This window comes from Tenrec ecaudatus, chromosome 1 (assembly GCF_050624435.1).
Source record: "Tenrec ecaudatus isolate mTenEca1 chromosome 1, mTenEca1.hap1, whole genome shotgun sequence".
Taxonomy (NCBI): domain Eukaryota; kingdom Metazoa; phylum Chordata; class Mammalia; order Afrosoricida; family Tenrecidae; genus Tenrec; species Tenrec ecaudatus.
Genome location: NC_134530.1, coordinates 160720137 through 160738569, shown reverse-complemented (window position 1 = coordinate 160738569; position 18433 = coordinate 160720137). Strand labels below are relative to the sequence as shown.

General features: G+C 50.0%; 1 protein-coding gene across 2 annotated transcripts in view; it reads right to left on the bottom strand.

The window, feature by feature from the left end:
* Positions 1 to 3084: 3084 nt before the first annotated feature.
* The window catches only part of SNX27 (sorting nexin 27), an 81391-nt gene continuing 66042 nt past the window's right edge, over positions 3085 to 18433 (bottom strand). For both annotated transcript variants that reach the window (XM_075562119.1, XM_075562128.1), the window contains exons 8-12: positions 17622 to 17711; positions 8313 to 8462; positions 7981 to 8109; positions 7574 to 7633; positions 3085 to 6678 (exon numbers count right to left, since the gene is read on the bottom strand). In XM_075562119.1, coding sequence (XP_075418234.1) covers positions 6631 to 6678; positions 7574 to 7633; positions 7981 to 8109; positions 8313 to 8462; positions 17622 to 17711 — 477 coding nt within the window. In that variant the 3' untranslated portion in view covers positions 3085 to 6630. The remainder of the gene's footprint in view (positions 6679 to 7573; positions 7634 to 7980; positions 8110 to 8312; positions 8463 to 17621; positions 17712 to 18433) is intronic.

Sequence of the window (18433 nt, the reverse complement as noted above, 5' to 3'; positions counted from 1 at the left end):
GGAGAAAGCTCCTCTAGAGCAGGGCTGAGCCTTTAGTCCTCATTCCCAGGACCAACCAGTGGCTCAGTTTGGCGAGTGCCATCCCACCCGCCCAAAGGCTTAGCAGAAACCCATTTCTTACCAAAGGTTGCCTCCATACGTGCCCTCCTCCCCATCTCTTCTCCCACAGGCCCTTTGGCCTGGTATTACAGACGCTGGGCAGCTAACGCTAAAGACACCAGTTGGAAACCACCAGCTGCTCCACATAAAGATGGGCTTTCTGCTCCTGTAGTTACATTCTCAGAACCCCCCAGGGGCGGTTCCAGCCTGTCCTGCAGGGTCACTGCGCCCGAAGGAACTCGAGTGGAGGTAGTGGCCAGGAGGGCACGTGAACCCTTCCTGTCAGGTGCCCGGCGTTTGTAAATGCCGTGTTTCCTCTGTAAGGCAGGGAGTTGGTCGCCCCGGCTTGTGTATCCCCTCTGTAGATCTCACCCAATGGCCTGAACGTGGGAGAGTCAATAACTGTTCACCCACTGTAGTGCTCCTTCTAGGACTCTATTTCCTACTTCTTTATTAATTATAAAACTCATCAGGAGAGTAGTATTTATTGGATTCCAAACATCCGATGCCAATGGCTGGGGAAATGAGGCAGAGCAGCCTCCTTCTCAAAGTGCTAAAGTGCCAAATTGTCCTTGCTCATCTGGTCCTTGGTTAAGGAGAAGCGCATGGCTGTGGTTATAAACAAGAATAAAACGTGGAGATATAGCAAAGCAATTGACATGGTCGGCCTATTGCACTCTGAGGTTTGCAGAACAGACTGTCCACTGCCTCCTGAACAGCGGGGTGGGCACTGCTCAGAGTGGGGAATTGGGTCACCACTACAGGAGCCTGTGCGGCACGGACAAAGGGCACGCAGGGCCATGCTCAGCTCTGGGGAGAAGGGAAGGGCAGCCAGTCAAGGCCCTGCAGGCGGCGCTGGGCATCTGCTGGGGTAAAGCATACCTTTCAGTTCAGACCCTACAGGAAAGTTTCCCAGGTTACCTAAAAAAGGAGGCTGAGCCTGTGGCTGGGGGCGGAGCTGCGCTGTGGCTGGGGGGCTCCCCCTAGCTCCATCTGCATCAGCCCTGGCAGAGCTGTCTGGCCAGCTGGGCGGCTGGCTTCATGCAGACTGGCAATGGGGCAGAGGCACCAGCCACTCAGGTCTGAGGGGGTGAAGTAATTTTTGAAGGAAACATTGGTAGAGGACAGTGGGTTGGCCTCACCACCCACAAGACATGACGTCCCTTACCCACAACGCTACAGGGGGCTGTGCTGGAGACACAGTGCCCGAATTGTGCCTGGTCTGATATCACACACCCCACCCCCAGCCAACCCACCCCCTCCACACACTAGGGCAAAACAAGAAGGGAGCCCAACAGAGCAGCAAAGGGGAGCAAAGCAACAAAGTCCCCGAGGAAACCCCAAAACAGACTTCAGACTCCGTGGGGCAGGGATTGGCACTGCATCAGATCGGAAAACATTCGTAAGGGTCAGCAGACATACCTGGAACTACACGTAGGGTGTTTTCTTCACGTCTACCTAGATGAGCTAGGCAGGATACACAATCCTGAGGAGAAAACAGTGAGACCAATGGTTTTTTGGGGGAGAGCAGGGGAAAGGAGGGGTAGCCAACAAACCTAGGGACAAGGGAACAAGAGATCTAAAATTGATGGCCACGAGGGCATAGAATGCTTGCTGCGGTTCGATCAAGTGAAATGTAGTTGAAAGTACAGATAGCTGAAAGTCGAACATGATAGCGGAACAGGAGGATAGTAAAAGGAAATAGAACTAGGGGGCATAAATATAGGTATATGTAAATCCCATATATACTCCTGTATAAGCCGAGTTTTTCAACACATTTTTAATGCATTTCTGTGGTAAAACTAGGTGCCTTGGCTGATAATTGGTTTGGCTTATACTTGAATATATATGGTAATGTATTAACAATAAGGATATGGGTCTATGTACATATATTTATAGGTTAAGCATTAAGGTAGCAAATGGACACTGGGCCTCTACTCAAGTCTTCTCTCAACATAAGAGCACTTTGTTCTAATAACCTGGCATGCTGTGATGCTCACCTTCCCTGATCACTGAAGACAAAGCAGGTGCATAAGCAAATGTGAAGAAAGCTGATGGTGCCTGGGTATCAAAAGACAAAGCGTCTGAAGTAAGGGTTGAAGTTAAAAAGCAGTCATTTAGCAGGGAAGCAACAAAGGCCACATGTAAGAAGCACACCCGCCTGTGTGATCATGAGGTGTCTCGACAGGATCAGGTTTCAGGCGTCAGAAGACCCAAAACCATCATTTTGATGTGAACGAGTAGGGGGAGGGGGGAGGGATCAGAATGGAGACCCAAAGCCCATCTGTAGACAATCTGACATCCCCTCACAGAAAGGTCATAAGGGATAAGCCAGCCAGGGTGCTTTATTAATTAAACACACAACATTCTTCTGGTTCTTTAATGTTCCCCCACCCCACTATCGTGACCCCAGTTCAATTTTAAAAATCCAGCTAGACCAGAGCATGTACACAGGTGCAGATCAGAGCTCTTGACACAGTGAATCCAGGACAGATAACCCCTCAGGACCAATGATGAGAGTAGCATAACCATTAGCGTAGGTGAAGGGAGACAGTGGATGGTGTAAAATATGAAAATTAAAATAATTTATAAATTATCAAAGGTTCACGAGGTGGGAGGGGAGGGGAGGGAAGGGAAAAAAACTGATATCAAGGGTTCAGGTAGAAAGAAAGTTTTGGAAATGATGGCAACATATGTACAAATGTGCTTGATTCAATGGATGTATGGATTCTTCTAAGAGCTATATGAGCCCCCAATAAAAATGACTTATTAAAACAAACAAATGAGACATTGGGAACAAAACTTGGCCAGGGTGTCTGTGGCTCATCCCTGTGTGTGACCCCCACCCAACACACACAGCTGTCTCACTGGTTTCTACGGAGAAGGGTGGGCGGCTTGCTCACAGCCCAGACTGACCACTCTCAAGTCTCCAAGGTCCCGTTCACTGCTGACCACACAGCCCAAAGGACTGGTCGTCTAGGAAACCAAAGAATCGTTTCATCAATAAATCAATTTATTTAAAAGAATATGTTACAATTAATTACACTAAGTGACATTACCAAACAATTTTAGAGTGGTTAGCTCTAGAACAAGGAATGAAAGAAACACTGTTAGCCATTATGTGTCTGTGTATTTTCTCTTCACATTTCTTAAATCACAAATAAAAAATACAAGATACTGCAGTGAAAATACAATTAGAGTTTCTCTCAAATAAATTAAAAGTGTGCATGGCCTGGGGAGAACTGAAGCCCAGCTCACTGGCTTGAAGGGGGGAGGAGGTGGAGATGGAAACCATGTGCAAGGTTAGCCGTTGGTCAAGTGCCCCAGTCCCATCTCGCTCCTCTCGATTCTCTTCCTCCCCAGAGCTCTGGGCTTCCCTGCCTCCCCTCCCCCCACCTAGGCTATTGCTGCGGAGGGGACTGAGGCTCTCCCCTTCAGGGGTCAGCAGGAGGCCTGGCAAGTCCTGCTTGGACTGAGGGGAGGGGAAGCTAAGAGGCAAGTCTGGGGGGCTGTGAGTTACCGCAGTCCACCCTACACCTTGATTCTGATCTCTGAAAAAGGAAGCTGACATGACGCAAAGAAACTGGTGAGGGAACCCAGCAGACCAAATGGTCTCACTGGCCAATCCATCCAGACAATATGGAGAGGAGGGCGTGGAGTCCCTCCAGGTCCGGAGATGTCAGGCCAACCAGGATGCAGTGCTCTTTAAAGTTGGCAAATTCCAATATGAGCGAGAAGTGTCGCCTCCTGTCAGTGCCCTATTTTTCTGCTGCATGCACTGGGTTTGGAGCCATGAGGGGATGACCTGTGGCTGCAGGCCTGGGCTGGGTAACTGAAGGATGAAACCAGATGGCCAAGCATGGGGATGCTGGAATGTTGATCTAATTCCTCCCTGAGAGCTCCGGCCAGGCCTAGGAACTGCCCTGAGCACGTGCATATCTGTACCGGTGCTGAGCTTAGGCCCAGGGCAAGCGGAGGGCAGGAAAATGGAAGAGAGAATAAAAAGGTGAAGGAGCGAGAGCCTGAAGCATGGCCCAAGGGAAGTTGCTCTCTGGGCCTGCGGTCTATTGGTTGTTCTCTACAAAGCTCTGCGCCTCCCCTTCGAGGAGGGTGCAGGCACAGTTGGAGGGAGTGTTCAGGAGTCTCTCCCCCTCCCAGGGACAAAATGCTAAAGACGACTAAGGAGAAGCCTCCCTGGGCAGAACCAGGACAAGGAAAGTCACAGGGATTAGAGAAAGGAAGGATGAGGGGGACGGAGGGTCACACCTAACACTGCTTCATGCAAAGAAGGCCTAGATCCGATGGCCTCAGGGGCCACAGTGACCCCTCCCTCTGTCACGGGGAAGAAGCCCCCTCTGGGGCCTCGTTCGTCCCTACCATCAGCTGCAGCACAGCCTCCAGCAGGCCTGTCTCCCAGCAGTCTAACAGCAGGCCAACACTCTGCACAGAGGCAGTGCTGGACAAGGGACAGAGCAGCAGCCAGCCCCTCAAGAGGAGGCGCCCCCAGCCTTCATGCCCAGAGGCCAGCGCGGGCATCACGTGGAGTTTGCTCGGTATTCTCCCACTACGAAGGAGGGGACGGAAGGAAGAACTGCTGCTAGTTTTGCCATTCGGGACAAAGCGGAAGCCACAGTCTCGTTAGCATCTTGGAGCAGAAATCAACTTACCCCGCCCCCTCCCTGCAGGGTCTCTTGGCTCAGTATTAAATTTGTTTAAAAAACAAACAAACAAAAAAAACCCCAAAGTGAATCCTATGTCAAAGCCTTCCTTCCAATCAGGGGTCACGCGCTGCGTTCCTCTGTTGTGCACTCGGACTCCCCCGGGGAGAAACAGAGAGAGAGAGAGAGAGAGAGAGAGAGAGAGAGAGAGAGAGGTCTTCTGGACCCACCTCTCCTCTGAGGGCAGACGGCCACTGTTAACTGAGCGGCCCTGCAAACACCAGCTACAAAATAGACCCTGCAGCAGCCTCCCAGCCCACAAAGATGCCCGCGCAGGACGCAGGAGGACGGAAGGGAGGAAGGAAAAGGTGAAAAGGCAGCTGGAGGGGGTCCTGTGGCTTCGGAGCTGGCCTCGGTGCTCCCAGGCGCCAGGGCGGAGGCTGCCGTCCACTGTCCACCGGGCTCAGCAGGCCCAGGCCCTGGAACACAGCTGGCAGGGGCAGCCCTGGAGCAGGCAGAGTGCGTCCAGCAGTCTCCTTGTAACGGCCAGGTGAGGGCCGACCCAAAGCATCCAGTGCTCCTCATGCACCTTCCTGGGCCTTCGAGGGCGGGCGAGGGTGGGGCTGTAGTTTGGTTGGCGCAGACCACTGACCCATCATTCTAAGGCTCCCAGCATCTCCTAGATACTTCAGGTTCCTCCCCAGCACGCTGCATCCGGAAGTCACAGAGCACGCAAAAGTGACGGCTGGTGAGTGGTCAGGAATGGGGCCGGGGATGCTGGCATCACAGGGCACTGCTTCCCTCCTTGTCCCTGTGCCAGCCCCACTGGTGTGCCTCAGGGAACCAGCCTGCGCTCCGCCTACTTCAGGAAAGGCGGGGAAATGAGAAGTCACCACCGTGAGGGTCTCCGGTTCTGTGACATGGCCTTCATCTCCTGGGCCAGCTGAGGGATGGCAGACAAGGGTCATGGGGTGCAGGAAGGAAACACAGCCTGGGGCTAGAGCCATGAGTTAGAGAGAGAGACAGATGGACCAGGAAAATTGTCCTAGAATCGGTCAGGAGGCCACAGTAAGTGCTCAGACTCTCATGCTGCGGCCTGGCTGCCCTGCACGCACACACCTCTTCCTCCTCCCCACGCCCTCTTGGGAGATAAAGAAACAACAATCCTTGCAAGGGAAGCCAGAATCTGCACTCGATGCCAATAAAAGGGGTGGGGGTGGGGTGGGGAAGAACCCAGGCAGGTTGTAAACTTTGCGAGTCCTTTGTGAGGAGAGGTATTTTCCCTGTAAAATGTTTGCGTGTTTGTGTGTATATCGTTGTTGGGTTCTTGTTTTTTTTTTTCCTTTTTAAAGTTTGTTTCAAAATAAAGAGAGCAAGAGAGGGATCATGAGTCCTCGTGAAAGATGTGTAAAAACACAAGCTAAAAAAGGTACTGCCATCAATATGAAACTTAAAAAGAAATATATATATGTATATACGTGCAGCTAATTTGTGTATATATAATTTTTTACATACATACATATATATGTCTGAACAGTGCACATGGATGGAGCTCATAGTTCCAGTTTTAAAAATATAGAACAAGGAGAGTCTGTGGGTGTGAGGCCAGGTGAGGGGACGAGGACACCGTCGGCGAGTTGTTGGGCTGCTCTCCCCCATCGTAGCTCGGCTGGCTCCTGGTGCTGGCCAATCAGCTCAGTCCCAGAGACATGACATTCAGAGGGGTAATTATTCATGTTTAGTTTAGGGCTTTTGAATATAATGACTTTTTTCCTTTTTCTCTTCTTTTCGCGTTAATAGTTACTCTGTCTGACATGGGAGACAAAGAGGGTAAGACGATGAGGGTGGGGAGGAGGGCCAGGGTCAGGAGAGGCTAGGTAGCCACGTCCCTCTGCTGTGACCTCGCCATCTGGAAGATGTTCTGCAAGGCAAGAAGAAAAAGCATGAGTGGTCGCTTTCACAGCCCCCCAAACAAACTGAAGGTCACACCTGGAGGACTCAATCTGATCAGTGTCTGCCGGTAAATGTCCCCTCCAGAGTCACAGCTTTCGGAGAGGAGCCACAGGGAAGAAAACGGGTAGCTGATGTGGGAGGTAAATTTCCCCCAAATCACAAAGACAAGTGAGGCCAGAACTCAGCTCTGATGCCCAGAGTTCAATGTCCGTGATCCTGTGCCAAAATTATACACTCGCAGGTTCCTGAGGGGACCTCTGGATCCCTGAACTATTTCCTCAGAGAGTAAGTGGTTCCTCAGCCAGACTCTTCCCATCCCACTCCAGCACAGGCACGTGGCCACAGCGGGGCACAGGAGCTCAGCGCCTACTCAGTAACCCACACAGAACCGCCATCCGAGCGGCCCACCCTGAGAATGAAAACAACAAAGCAAATCCACAGGCTGTGGTGGGTCCACAAAGGCCTGAGAAATGAAACAGCCAGTGCCCACTCCTCCCTCCGGCCCAGGTTAGAAGCTGGGCTTTTTGACCGGCGGACTCAGCCAGATGGAGATCAGGGGCTGAGCAGCCCCGAACTCACAGTCCAGACAGGCAGGGACGGAGGGAAGGCCTGGGGACTTTGCCAAATGCACTGCTGCCGAGCCGATTCGCACTCCCGCGGATCCTGCACAGGGTCCCAGAGACTGCACACCTTCACGGGAACAAACCGCTTCACCTTTCCCCTGGCCAGCGGACTACAGCCACTGAGCCTATGCTTAAACCACAGTGCCACTAGGGCTCCTTTTTTAGAGTGGGTGGGGAATAGGTCTATACATCTCAAACAACAGAGATGAAAAAATCAGCTCATGAATTGTGTAGAATTACCTCTTTTCTCCACTTGAGCTCGCAGAACACCCTCTCGAAGCACTCATGCATGTAATTGAACTGAAAAAGAAGTCACAACACTGAATTGCCACCCTGGGTCTAGGACCCCCCACAGCACAGGGCCGCCAGCCAGCTGGGTGACCAGATAGATCCCAGCTGGCAAGGCCAGGCTGAGTTTGCCTGCTAGTCTTTGGCTCCTTCTAGTGGCAACGGTGTGAGTTGACCGTCGGTGAAACTGCCCACTCACCAAACCCAAACCACTCACTACCATTCAGGCAGGTGGTGGGGCCCACCCTACAGGAAAGCCCATGTGAACCCATGTCCTAAGAGGCACACAGGTTCTGGTCTCCACAGAGAGCCTAAGCCCAGTCTCCCTTCCCCGCACAGGCCTCCCGGGTAGCACTCACATATGGCGTGAAGATTTTAACCCATCGGGGCTTCTTCTCTCCCCGTGCATATTCAAAGCAGAAGGCCATTCCTTCTTCGTCGGTGTCCCATCGCTGCATCTCATCCCATTCAAACGCTATCACCTGGTTCTGCAAACCGGGAGCAAGAGTGTCAGGCCCACGGCACCCGAGTGTGGGCGCGTGAATGGGGAGGCTGACTGTGACCGACGGACAGAAGTCCATGGACAGAGCCAAGGGAGCTGAGGCTCAGCAGGGGCCCAGCACCACTTCTCTTTGCCTCTCCCCTCATCAAGGAGTATGTGGGTGCCGCCCACCCCCAGCTGAGCTCTCACCTCCAGCTCCCCTTCCTCGGTGCAGGCGTGCAGTTTAAAGTGCGTGATGCTGATGGCGGTGATGACATGCCCCTTCCTCCTGGAGTCACAGGCACAGTGCGGGAAGATGATTTCATTGTAGCCTTCGCAAGTCCTTAGCATGTTGAGGTACTAGAGAGAAAGGAAGAGGAAGCAGCGTTTCTATGGAGCGACTCCTCAGTGGAGAGCTGCTGAGTTGGTAAGAGAGCCCCAAAGCCTCGCCCCTGCTCTCATGCCGCCCTCCCTGCACTGGGATCAAAGTCAAATCGCACTGCACCTGCGCAGGACAGGGCAGAACTCACTGCCCCTGCGGGTTTCTAAAATTCTGTGTTTTGTTTTGTTTGTTTTTTTCCTAAAACTCTGTTTATAGGAGTAGAAAGCCCTGTGTTTCTCCCATGGAGCAACTGGGGGTTTCCAACTGCAGACCTTGTGGTTAGCGGGCCCACCAGAGGCCCCACCAGAGTCAGATCAGGCCACCCTTTATCCCACTTCCAATTTCCTCTTCCTTACTTCCTACCCCCTTTGAACAGGTTCATGTGTGAAGCCAGAAGAGGCCAATCAAAATGCCTAGGGCTAAGAAAGAAACTCAGCACTTCACTCCGTCTGGTCCCTCCCTGCACTGTGCCCAGGAGGCGGGGAACTGATCAAAGCTAGCAATCAAGGGAAGGGGGTGATCTGTCTCCCCACCTCTTCTTCAGCCCCAAGTGACAATGATCTCAGGGGTCCTGACTACACTAGTCCAAGTCCCAGGCTCATGAAGTGGGACCGTGGAGCTCAAGCTTCCGAGTCAATGATGCCAACTCAGAGCGACCTCATAGGACAGGGGCGAGCTGGCCCTGGGGGTTTCTGAGACTGTAACTCTTTACAAAAGTGGAAAGTCTGCTCTTTCTCCCACAGAGCGGCTGATGGTTTTGAACTGCTGACCTTGCGGATCGAAGCTGGGTGTGTAACTAATACCTGAGAATATTACAGAAACTCGGGGTAGCTATGAGAATTGCTTGGGGTTACAGGCAATCAGAAGTGGCACAACCGGGGTCAGACCCCAGGTTCCATTGCTGGGCGAGGACTCCACTGAACACCAGCAGGCAGTGCTCTGGGCACCCTCACTGCCCCTGGTCTCCTCAGCAGGAGTCTGCTCACCAAGCACTCAGGGGACATGCATGGCTCTCACTGGCAGTGTTATCAATGAACCCAGAGATGTCGCGCCACTAGTGAGACGCGAACACAAACCTGTCTCTTCTCTCCTGAGGCTGGCATCTCTGTTACCATTCATTATTTCAGGTCGAGAGAGGAAAAAAACGTGGGGAAGACAGGACAAAGAAAAGGACACTAAGGGGTGGGGGTGGTGGTTGTGTTTCACAGACTCTGGCTCCTTGGGGACTGCCTGGGAAGCTGGAGAACAGACCTAAGAGCCCCACACCCCCAGCTGCAGGTCACGGGGATGGTTGGGGGGGGGGGGGGGGAGCGGACAGGCACAGTGGGGGTGGTGAGAGTGCTGGACCAGGGCAAAGTGCCCAGCTGATTTTATGAACTAGATGGGCAGGGAGCTGAGAAGACCCAGGAGACCTGCCTTCTGCCTTACCAAGAGAGGAGTACGGATTCACATGGGGCACTGGGCAAACCTATGGCTCTGGTGCCAATCACTGGCATCTAAGACCATTGCTAAGCCACCAAGGGCTGTTGGAGAAGCACCGAGGCCCGAGAAAGAGGTGGCGGGGTGGATCACATCACAGTCTCCCTTCCGCATAGGTGGAAGAGTGACTTTGTGAAGGGCAGCCAGGAACACAGGGACAGCACGGTGAACTTGGAGCGGAGGCTCCAGGTGCCGCAGCACACAGTCCAGCTCTCTCTCTCTCTCTCTGCTACTGGCACCCCCAACAGACCACCCGCTTCCTGAGCAGCACTACATGCCACCCCCTCCACCACCAGAGTGGCCCTACTTCCTGACTGCGTGACCTTGGGCACATCACTTGAAAGCAGGCACATTTACTTCAAGCAGGAAGCTTAGTTTCCTCTCCTGAACGATGAGACCAGCAACCGTTCCCTCATAGGGCTGCCGTGCGGGCGGCACCTGCCCTGTCAGCCCAGCACTCAGCACGTAGAGAAGTCTCACCAGCAATGCGGTGACCCCTGTGTGGCTCAGCTGACCTGGGTCCTAGAGGGCTTACAGGAAGTACACCACCAGGTCTTCCTTCTGAGCGGTCTCTGTGTGAAGAGGAACGCAGCAGCCAAGTGCACTCATGGTGTGCACCACCCCTAGGACTGCTAAGAAATGATACCTTAAACAACATTTTTTTTTTAATCCCAATAATCCTTGGTCAAGGGCTCAACCATTTTCTCTCTCAAGAATGCCCTGTCCGACAATATCTCTGGAAATGATGTTCAAGACGGCAGCGGTGCAGGAGCAAAGAGAGGGGACAGGCGGTACGGCAGGAAGTCCATGGGTCACTGGAGCTGGATAACGGTAAGCCTAAACCAAGCCCATGCCAGAGTGGCGCTCCATGGGCTTCTGCGACGGTAAATCTTTACAGGAGGAGCCAACCTTCTCTTTCTCCCTGGGAGCAGTTGGTAGGTTTGAACCACTGACCTTATGGTTTAGCAGCCCAACTGCTTACCTGGCAGCACCACCTATTTTTTCGGCTTCTTTCTGTGATTGGAAGTTTCCGCAATTAAATGCTCCCAGAAAAAGAAGGTGCATGCAACAAGGCCTCTGGTCTTCATCCAAGCCACGCTCCTAACAGGCCCGCTGACAACTCTCTATGGGTTCCTCAAGAAGCAGATGCAGCTCAGCACAGCCCAAGACGTCCGCCAAGGCCAGTGGGGGCCTCCGAATCTCCAGAGCAGTTCGGTCCCACCCTTCCCTGCGAAAAAGCTTATGCAGAACACCGTAATGGAGCGGCCTCGGGTTTGAGAGCTTCCACGCAGCTTGAAAACTACCTCTGCTTCATTGCTAATCGGGAGTGTCACTGCCTTTGTGTCGTCAGGAGAGGGGCGGAGGTCCACAGAGCACGACTTCTCTCCGTGACACCACGCAAGCCCCTCTACCTGGGGCCTCCCAGGTCTCTGCAGCCTGGGACAGGCACAGTGCTGCGCTCCTCTCCCCCGCTGTACACTGAAGCCACACCAACAGGGGTTCAAATCTCATTTCCCCACCCGCTATACCCTTCTAACAAGTTGAATGATCTAATCTCTTCAGACGCCACCTCTCTGCAAAGAGGGGCTAGCTCCCGAGCGGCTGCTAGGGAGTGAACAAGGATGTCCGTGAAGTGGCTACGGCAGGCCCGTCAGAGGTCCTCCCCTACCCCTTCCTATTCCAGGGTGCTAGTCTTTGAAGGCAAAGGACCTTCAGGGGACAACTTTCTCGTGAAGCAAGGTCTGAAAATAACCAGCAGGAACACCAAGGGCACCTGTGGCTGAGGCCACAAGAGGTTACAGTCACTGGGAAGATGTAAGTTTTTCAGTGGGTCTCAGCTTGGGCAGTTTTTCTTTGCTCTAGCGGGCAAGCACTATATCCTCTGAGTTTGTAAACTCAGAGAAGACACATTTAACATTTCACAGAAACCCAAAAATGTTCAAGACACACGGATGTTTGTTTCAAACATATCTACCTAGGTGTGTGGATATTTATCTTCAACATAAAACTATTCTGTCCATTCTGAATAGCTAGATATGTATCCTGAGCCACCTTCCTTGATTTCTATTCCCACTAGCTGGTGGGCCCAATTAGGCCAAGTCGGAACAAAGGCACCTTATAAAGGCTGAATATTCAGCAAGGGAGGGCAATACTGAAGCGGGGCCAGAGTGAAGCAGAGATGCTGGATTTAACAGAGCAAAACACTCAGGGTGAATGCCCATTCTGGAGAACACTCTGTTCTCCCAAACAACCCAGGAGTCAACTCAGGTCTGAAGTAGAAATAAGGGTGAGAGGACTTTTGGAAGCCAATATTTCCAAACAGAGTAGTGATTTAGAAACACCAATGGTATAATAGTTAAGAATTGGGCTGCTAAACACAAGGTCTGCAGTTCAAAACCACCAGCCACTCCAGACAAAGGTAAATGGACTCTGATAAAGGATTATAACCATTCAACAGAAATAGTTTCTTTAATGTGGTACGAGCAGAACTGGATACCTATTTGCCAAAAAAAGTTAACAGAATCCCTATCTCTTACCATACACAAAGAATACCTCAAGTTGAATCAAAGGTCTAAATATACTGCCTAAAACTATAAAGATCAAAGACATACCTGGAGCTATATTTTTAATTTTTTTCTTTAGGGGCAAATATAGGAGCCCAAATATATGGCATAAATAAATGTACCATCAACTATACCTGAAAACACACAAACACAGAAGATAAACAAGATGATTAGGCCCTCATAGAAATTAAACATTTATGCATATCAAAAGACTAATCTCCAAAATTCACAGGAAAAAACTCAGAAACAAAAAGGCAAATAATCCTGCTAAATAATAGGCAGAGAACATGAACAGATCACCAAAGATGACATCAGGCCAGCTAATAAACCCATGAAAAAATGCTGGTGGTCAAAAAGAGGACCTGATGCAAGGGGCTTAAGTGGAGAGCAAATGCCTTGAGAATGATTGGGACAGGGAATGTATGGGTGTGCTTTATACAATTGATGTATGTATATGTATGGATTGTGGTAAGAGTTGTTGGAGTCCCTAATAAAATGTAAAAGAAGAAAAGAGAAAAAAATGATTAGGGCAAAGACTGTACAGATGTGCTTTATACAATTGATGTATGTATATGTATGAACTGTGAAAAGAATTGTATCAGCCCCAATAAATTGCTAAAAAAAAAAAAAATGCTGGTGGTCATTAGCTATTTAGAGCTGCAGAGCAAAGCAACAATGATGTATCATCTCGCCCCAGTATTAATAGGAAAATTCAAAACCAAAACCAAACAAATCATTAAAATTCTGGTGAAGGTAAGGTAAGGGAGAAACTAGAACCCCACATACCACTGGTGCAACTGTAAGAGTGTACGCACTGTGGAAACAGGTAAGCGTCCTTAAAAAGAGGGGAAGAGAGAGGAGAGAAAGAGAAACGAAGGTGATGGGGGATCAGGGAGGGTATTGTTTAGGTCTCCACAGGAAAGGGAGATATGATCAGACCCCATCCCAGACCACCACGCTGGCATGGAGCAGTGACCTAACCGAGAGGACGATGGGGCCCAGCCCAAGCTGAACTATGTTGACCCCCTCCCCATAAGAATGTAACACAGAGGACAGAAATGAAAATATATCCTGGGGAGAATGGCAGGTCTCTCCAGACCACACAGGTGCAAACTAAGAGGGAGAGGGAGAGGAGGAGGGAGAGAGAGAGAGAGAGAGAGAATGGTCCACCATGGAGCAGCCAATGCAGAGATGACCATAGGGCCAGGCCCACCACCCGAGACATGATGTTCCCTCACTGTCCCATAATGCTATGGGGCCAGCACCTGGAGACACTGTGTGCCCAGTTTGCTGCCCACACAGTGGGATGTAATTTGAAGGGAGTGCAACAGGGCAGCAAGGAGAGCAAAGTAACAAAACCCCTGAGGAATCCTGAAAATAGACTTCTGACTTGGGGTACAGGACTTGGTACCTCATCAGACCCAATTGGAAAACATCCATAAGGGTCAGCAGACATACCTGGAGCTATCTTTTTAATTTTTTTCTTTATCCCTATGTCTACCTGTATAAGATAGGCAGGACAAACAATCATGAGGTGGAAACAACAGACCAGCGGTCCTGGGGGACATGTAGGGAGGGGGAGCGGGGAGCCAACAAACTCAGGGATAATGGAACAACAAGAGATCTAAAATTGATGGTGAGGAGGGTATATAATGGCTAGTGAAGTTTGATCAAGTGCAATGTATTTGAGAGGAATTACTACTGAGAGCTGAATGGAGGGTGAGCATGATAGTGGGACAGGAGAAAGGTGGAAGGATATAGAGGAAAGAAGTAGGAGGCAAAAGCTATTTATAGATGTATAGCTATAGGCATATGTATATATATATGTAAATATATTTATAATGAAAGGGACAGAAGCCAATGTACATATATTTATGTTAAGCATTGACATAGTAGATGGACTTTGGGTCACTACTTAAGGACTCCCTCAATGCAAGACCACTTTGTTCTAATAACCTGGCACTCTCTGATACTCACCTTCCCAACTCTATCACTGAAGACAAAGCGGGTACATAAGCAAATGTGGTGAAGAAAGTGGCTGGTGCCTGGCTATCAAAAGATAGCATCTGGCGTCTTAAAGACTCGAAGTTAAACAAGCAGCCATCTAGCAGGGAAGCAAATAAGCCCACATGGAAGAAGCACACCAGTCTGTGTGATCATGAGGTTATCGATGGGATCAGGTACCAGGTTATCAAAAGATGTAAAACAAACAATTATATCGATGTGAATGAGGGGGTTGGAGTGGAGACCCAAAGCCCATCTGTAGACAACTGGACATTCCCTCCACAGAAGAGTTACAAGGAAGGGACGATTCAACCAGGGTGCAGCATAGGACCAACAAAACACACATCATTCCTCTAGTTCCTGAAGGCTTCCTCTCCCACCCTCCCAAGCCTAACTACCATGACCCAGTTCTACTTGCAAATCTGACTAGACCAGAGTTCTCCATACAAGGAACTCAGAGCGGATAAAACCCTCCAGGAGCAGTAGTGGGGGAGAGGGCGGAGGGACAAATAACAGAAATGTGGTGAAGAGAGTCAACGGGCAGTGTAAGACACGCAGTAACAACAAAAATATATAATTGATCAAAGAGTCAAGAGGGTGAGAGGGGGTAGCAGGGAGGGGTAAAAAGAGAAGCTGATACCAAGGGCTCAAGTAGAAAAAAAATGTTTTGGAAATGTTGTTGGCAACTTATGTACAAGTGTGCTTAATACAATTGAATGATGGATTGTTGTAAGATTTGTAAAAGCCTCCCAATAAAATGATTTAAAAAAATTTTTTAACGGAAAATAGAATCACATGGCCCAGCAATCTCACCACTAAGTGTCAGTCACAGAGCACTAAGAGCTGGGGCGGGGCAGAGACATCGCATCCGTTGATGGGCACTCTCATGTTCACCAGCAGCAGCAGCAGCAGAACGGGGAGCAGCCGGGTTCCCATCAACGGATGCGATGGCACATGCATGTGGACAGCTGACCCTCAGCGACCCGACTACGCACAACAGAGACACGTCCTCACAACTAGGGTATGCTCAACGACGACGAGAAACTGCAAAACCCCTTCAACTGCGGATAAACCTAGAGGGTACTATGCAGAGTGAAATCAGTCAGCCACGGAAGAAGGAACGGTGCATGCGGCCACGGCATTCTTTAAAGATGACCAGTGGTGGGAGGGGCAAGGGGCAAGCACTGCCTAGGTTTACTCTTTAACTAGGGTAGACGTGCAATATACAATGAGGGAGAAGTCAGCACAGGAGAGAGAGGCCAAAAGATAAGTCCTACACAAACATGGTCTGGCAATAACCGTCCCAACAATAAGGCGTGCATGAATACGCAAACACGCGTGGACGGTGATGGGGACTGGACTCACAAACAATCAGGTCTGACAGAACTATGGACACACGTATTTACAGGTGCTGCAAATGCATCCATGTATACAGTAGTACATGCAGGGGACAAAGTTATAAAAACGGGCATGACAATCCTCAGAGAAAGTGTTTTGATGAATGGCAACTGGGGTATCAGACGCTTACGAGAGGCCATGTGCGGCGCAACTCGCGTCTGCAGGACTAGCGCAAAGAGGGAGGAAGCGCGTCAAAGACACAGGAAACGCCTCCTCCCAGGGCGTCCTGGCCTCGCACACCTAGCCTCCATGGCCCTGAGACAGTGCTCTGAAAGGGACCACAGGAAGAGCAGCATACGGAGCAGGAGGAAACTAGGACAAACTTAAAGGAGAGACTGGCAAACCCAGACGTGGGCTCAGACATCCTTCAAGGCTGGAACTGGGCTCATCTTTCAGCCAAACAACAGAAGAGTTTACAAGGTAACCCTGGGAGGAGACAGTCCTTGGAATCAACCCTTGGAGACTAAAAAAGGGGGAGGCTTGTCCAGGGATGAGAGGGCAGGAGAGAAGGGAGAGAGGAAACAGTAAACGCAGGGAGGAGGTGGGAAATGGACGCGAGGAGAGAGGAGATAGTACACAATGTCACAAAACAAACTGTATGCGAGGCGTTGAGTGAAAACCAGTTTGCTCTGCAAGCTTTCACCCAAATCACAGAAAGTTTAAGAAAAGAAAGCAAGTCACTTATCCCGCTTAAGAAGACTGTTGCTCTTGTTGGGGCCAGCGAGTCGGTTCCGACTCAGAGCCTGTGTACCACAGAATGAAACGTGACCCACAAGAGTTCCTATGTTAGAGCCCATCGAGGGAGCCACTCTGTCAACCATCGTGTGGAAGGTCTTGTTCACTGTCCCTCTGCTTTACCAAGTGTGACACCTGCTCCAGGGACGGGTCTCGGTGCATTCTAATCCCAATGCAATGAATTCAGACGAAGGAACATACACTTATAAAAACTGCACACAAGGTACTAAGGAAAGTTAAATAACCGATCAGAAATCATTACTAATGCCTTGCGTGACATCGCTAAATACTCTAATGGGAAATTTTTAAATGCTGTGGATGGAAGTTGTTGTAAATATTCTTTGGGTGTTTTATTTTTGGTTACTATTATTTTACTTAAGACAGATACAAATTAGAAACTAACTTTAAACTGTTTAAGACACTCTGCTGGTAGCCCTGGCTGGCCCGCAGAATTTCTCTAATGGTGAGCATGCTCCTTCTCTGAGCTGTCTAACATGGCAGTTCATTCCATTTAAATTAAATAGCCACATCCTGCTCATATCTATCAAGTCACCCGGCAGAGCTCTACTCAGAAACACTGTTGAGAGCAGGGATGGTTGAAGTCATAAAAACACAGGATTTTGCTGTTCCTAAACACAAAATCATCTCTAAAACTGTTCTACAAACGTTTTTTATTACGATTCGCACATCTTTTAGTGCTCTTTCAAATCTAAAGAATACAGGTAGACTATTATTGATAAAGCTATATGCCTACAGACAGCAATATATGCTTTTTGTGCTAAATGGAAGAACACAAACGGCTTACCCTTAGAGCCTGTACCCGATTCCCCCACATTCCCGCCCCCCTTTCTTCCCTATTAGTAGAGCCAGGTTTCAGCCCATTAAAAATGTGAGGAACAACAGGTTTAAAGGTCAGAAGTGGTGGTCTTCCAAAGGGTTACGGGAATAGGAACCTACCATGACCATTTTCCTTTGTTCGTACAGCTTCTGTAGCTGGTAGGACTTCTCCTCTGCTTTGATATACCCTTTCTTCACATCATCGACAGCCTGTCACCAAAACAAAGGCAGGGAAGAATGGGGGAAATCATTACCAAGGCCATTCTTGTTAAAAGTCGAGACAGAGGTTCATGTTCGGAATATCGCTTATCCATCAGCACCGTCACCATCACCATCACCGTCACCTGGATCTCTGCCTGAGGAGGGAAGTCTTGGGGTAACTAGCTCTGTCTGGAGGGTGCTTGAAGATTGTTCTAGATACTTGGTGAGGGTCTTGGTTAAGCGACTTAAAATTCTGGCTCATTTATGAGTAGGAAACAATCAGAGAACAATGGAAGACAGTGCATTAAAGGTAACATATGAAGTAGCAGCACTAAGAAGCAGGCTGCCAATGCTCTACTGCAGCCTAATGATGGATGGTTCTCACGCGTGCCGTGGTTAGATCCCCCAAAGGCTGGGCTGAGTAAGAAAAATTCTAAGTTAAAGTCAAGAAATAGCAATGGGTTTGAACTTCAATACATCCAGGAGACAGCAGAGTCTGATTTGACCAAAGGGCACACAAGGGGCAGCAAAAGGCAATGCTGGCGGGTCGGTTAACAATGGGTTCTGAAGGATCCTGAGAAGGAGGCACATATTTAGACTTGGGATAGAGGAACCCTGTGGTGCAGTGTTAAGTGTTTGGCCGTTGGGTCAGAGGTCAATAGTTGGAATGTGCTGGCTGCTCCTTGGGAGACAGTGTGAGAAAGAGTCCGCTCCCAAGGCTCTGGAATCCT